At 43.5% G+C, this 4,285-nt stretch overlaps 1 protein-coding gene across 1 annotated transcript; it reads left to right on the top strand.

The window, feature by feature from the left end:
* Positions 1-615: 615 nt before the first annotated feature.
* LOC148016096 (uncharacterized) lies at positions 616-2,880 on the top strand. The gene has a single exon (XM_087664680.1). It carries the CDS (start codon positions 714-716, stop codon positions 2,217-2,219), a length of 1,506 nt encoding a protein of 501 aa, XP_087520806.1. The 5' UTR covers positions 616-713; the 3' UTR covers positions 2,220-2,880.
* The last annotated feature ends 1,405 nt before the right edge of the window (positions 2,881-4,285 follow it).

The following is a 4,285-nucleotide window of genomic DNA, read 5'->3' as shown; positions in this document are numbered from 1 at the left end:
CCTGTAGAGATGAACATGCATTATATGTTGGCAGCAGGTACAAAGGAAAGAAGGACCAGCTTTTCTGTGACTTTTGCAAAAGGACTGGACACATCGAGAAGTTCTGCCATGCCAGAAAGAGGTCTCAACTAGCCTATCTAGTTGCAGTTAAAGAAGAATAAGAAAATGGAGCAAAAAAAGAAGAAGAAGACCACCAACATGAGAAGGACAAACCTCATTAGTCATTCTATTTGGATAGACTTTTTTAGCCCTGTATTGCCTAGCTCTAATGCTTCAAATATAAACTTATAAACTCCTCAATTAGCCTTGTACGGGGTGTGGCTCTTAACCTTCCCACTGGGGAGAACTAGGTTGACACGTTCAGGTAAGTAAATGAGTATGAAGTTCTATATGCAGTTCTTGCATGTTTGTTATGTAGCAATTTTACTCATGGTGTTTAGACATGTGGCATGTTTTAAAGTGAAATATACACTCGTCGTTGGAGCTAAATTGGAGGCGTGGTAGATGGAGAGAAGAGACTAAATGAACAAAAAGAATTGGTGTTGGGTGGGGTAGGTAATTTTTGGGTTGGGGTCTCCTTGAATAGCGGGGGGCCCCTAGCATGAAAGTTGCAGTCCCAGGCCTTCGTTCAATTCTAGCATGAACACCGAAGGGCCAAGGCGCAGAAAGCCACTCCAAAGCAGGTAAGAGCTTTCTTCGTCGTCTCCTTGGACATGGCGTCTGCTGCAGGGCCGCTCTATTACTGCTACGGATGCGAAGGATTAGTGAGGCCGGCGACCTCCGGCCCGTTGGTCTGCCAGGACTGTGACAGCGAGTTTCTGGAAGAACACATCTTTGCTGATGATGATGATAATGGGATGGTGCCTAGGCCATCGCAACAGGAGGACGGTCATGATTCTGCAGATGACGAGATACCTAGCCCAGGGCAACAGGCCCGATATAGCTTTGGACAGTTCCTGGATGATGTTGCTGAGATTTTGTCCTTTGTCTCCCATGCCACCGGCCAGCACCTGCTCCATTCCGCTGCCGAGAGCCTTCTCTTCGGTGACCTTTGGCCGGGCCGAGCACCTGATGGCCTGTCTTATGGCCCGCCTCACAACAATGACATCCTTGCCGGTCCTGGCCTTGAGCAACTCGTGCAGGAGTTTGTGGAAAATAGCTCCTCTGGTCACAGTCATGCGCTCCCAGCATCCATCTCTGTGGTTGACCGGTTGCCTACTAGGATCATATGTCAAGAGCATCTAGGAACGGATGCAGCTCTTTGTGCAGTCTGTAAGGATGGGTTTGCATTGTACTCAACTGTGAAGGAGCTGCCCTGCAAGCACATCTATCATGCAGACTGCATATTGCCTTGGCTGGCAGAACACAGTTCTTGCCCAGTATGCAGATATGAATTGCCAATAGATATTTCTGATTATGAACGAGAACCTTTCCAGGCACCTAGACAGGCCTCACTTTTTGGGTCTGCATCCAATGGGGATGCTCCGGAGCCTGGGAGAAGGGCTTGTACCAACATTGCAACGGACCGTGTATCAGGATCCCTTGTGCAGCAGTTCTCTGCAGGCCATGGAAATGCTCAAGACGATGGGAGAAGAGATTGTACCAACTTTGCGACAGAAAACACTTCAGAATCTGTCCTCAGGCAATTCTCTACAAGGAACAGGATTGCCCAAGGTGATGCAAGGAGAGAAAATATGCCAGGAACTCTTTTGAACCAACTTTCTTCAGATCAGAGGAATCCTCAAAACTATGGGAGAAGTGCTTGCACCAACTTTGCAGCACAAAGTGTGCCAGAGTCTGCCCCTTCAAATCATGGGAAGATTCAAAACAATGAGACAGGAGCTTGTGCCAACTTTGCAACGGAAATCATAGGAGAGTCTGTTGAACTGCAATCCTCCGGAGATCATGAGAATGCTGAAGTCGATGAAAACAAGGATTGTGCATATCCTGCAGGGTCTCTCCTAAGGCAACCTTTTGCAGAATCAAATGCTACTAGGAGGCAATGCGTTCATTCCCATGCTGGTATTAGCCACTTGCTTGAAGAGGATAATGAGGTGGCAAGAGGCTTTTTTGTCACTGCTCCTTGGTTCAGGGGTGTGACAAGTTCTGTACAGTCATCCATACATGCTCAAGGAGAGAATTTGAGCCAAAGAGAGACTGCTGATACACATTCCACAAGGTCAGTTGGAGAAGGAAGCTCTTCCTGTAGTCACACCTGAGGAGGTAGTGAAAGATGATGAGTTAAAACTGAATGATGGTTGGAATCCCCGTTTGAGTTGTAGGGCGGATTGGCTTTGTCCTCTAGCTTTTCTATTGTCTATGATTCAGCTGTGCTCCTGGCAAGCTGCAATGATTTCTCAAGTTGACTCAAAAGCAACTTGTAACTTGAGGATTGCCTTGTTCATGTAGGCAGGCTGCTTAGCTACCAATTGGTAGATTCTAAAATTGTGCATATTTGCATTCGAAAAGCATCAATGCTAAAGGAAGGTTACCTTTCTGGAAAATCCAGTTCAAATCACTATCAGTTTGCGACTTGTGAAGCACAAAACCAGACTCGAGCCATGTGAACAAGCTCGACATTTTTTAAACTATCAATGGGAGGGTTCATCTGAGCACAGGATCATAGATTTTTGTTATGTCTTGACGTGCTAGGCCCAATTCCCTTGGAAAAAACTATGAGTTAATTGTTATCTAGGCTTCTGCCGTTTTGTGCTACATGTGTTCTAGGTGTTTCTCGTCTTACTGTAATTTCATGATCACCATTCTTACTGTCAAGGCAGGGTTCCTGTTTATACCTGACTCAAAAGTACCTGTTTGCTTGCTTTCCCTCCGTGGGGAAGAGATGGTAAAAATGTTTTATTAGCACCTTGAAATGAAGAAAATGTGGTTTTTGTAATTATGTGCACGTGTAAATTTATAAGGTATCCTTGATTAAGAACACAAATGACTATTCTTTCAATTGGGCGGGTCCCCAACTTGGTTTGTGAACAAATATTTCAAACCTCCGCACATTTGGCTACTCAACTGTATGTGCATGATTTGTCAGATGGATTGGCAAATAAGTTCTCAGCCTGTTTGCAACTTGTGAAGGGTATTTCACTTCGTGCAAGGCAAAAAATATAGAGTGGATAACTTATGGCTTAAGGATGTGCTACTTTGGGCAACTAGTCCAAACACTTTCTTGATGTATTATTGGATTTTGGAATCATCTAAATAAAGTTGGCCCTGTATTAAAGCTGTGCAAATTATCCTCTGTGCATGCCTTAAGTTTGAATGTTGTGTGTTAAATTTATGCATCAATTGTTCATTGTTGCAATTGTGTAATGTGGGTATGCTAAAATAGGAGTGATGTTGACAAGTAAATTCATATCATTTAGTTGTAATCACAACATCATTCTTGGGCTTTTCTATTAGGCAAATAGTTTTACAAGGTATTAGGTGACTACAATAGACACAACAACATATCCATAGCAATACAAGCAAGCATAACAAGCCTCATTTTTTATAAGGAGATGTAATTATCTTTTAACCGTTGTTGGGTTGTGAATATATCTATTTTACTTTCACAGCAGTTAGAAAAACATTAGACATAATGGCTAGGTGCACATGTAAGTTTGAGACTTTGTGGATGTTGGCTAGCTTAGTAGTAGGAATTTTGGCTTAGAGAAGATGAAAAACACTAGTTGATTGAATGCGAGGGAGAGAGCTTTGAAAACCCTATATTTTGTCTAGTGAAGTGAGAATGTCTATTGTACAATAATAGATTGGTTATGTTGGCTCTATTGATGATTGGGTAGTCCAACACATTCGAACCTCGTGTGACATTGGTTAATGCTTGATTGGTTATCTTGATTATATAGAAGTATTCAAGACCAATATAGCTTGGATAATAACAATTTAAAGGCAAAAGGAGCCTTTTGAAATTGTTAAGCCATGGCAAAATAAGTCTTTGTGGGGGTGCATGTAGGGAAGGTGGAATGCTCCTTCAGCATGGCTTCCCTCTACCAACAATGGGCACCTTCTGAAAAAAGACCGGGAGTTTTGCAACAAAGAGAGTGAAGGAGTTGGCTTTCAGATCCAAGGCCAACAAGTCGGTCAACCGGCAACAACACCTCATCCTTGAGCCATTCTTGTGCAAATCCACCAGGCCCTCTGCTTGAATGCAGGGGGCAAAATGATCTGGAGATAGCCATGGTGAAGCCGAGGTAGCTTTGAAGCAATAGAAGCAGGATGAGAGAATGGAAATGGATTATGCCTCTGATGTCATTGTTGGAGAAGATGCTGC

The sequence above is a fragment of the Lygodium microphyllum genome, chromosome 23, assembly GCF_053477565.2.
Source record: "Lygodium microphyllum isolate KBCC chromosome 23, Lygodium_microphyllum_v1.1.10, whole genome shotgun sequence".
NCBI classification, from domain to species: Eukaryota; Viridiplantae; Streptophyta; class Polypodiopsida; order Schizaeales; family Lygodiaceae; genus Lygodium; species Lygodium microphyllum.
This window is presented reverse-complemented; position numbering and strand designations above follow the sequence as displayed.

Excerpts from the sequence above, each read along its gene's own strand:
- LOC148016096 (XM_087664680.1), top strand. The coding sequence starts at position 714 with ATGGCGTCTGCTGCAGGGCCGCTCTATTACTGCTACGGATGCGAAGGA.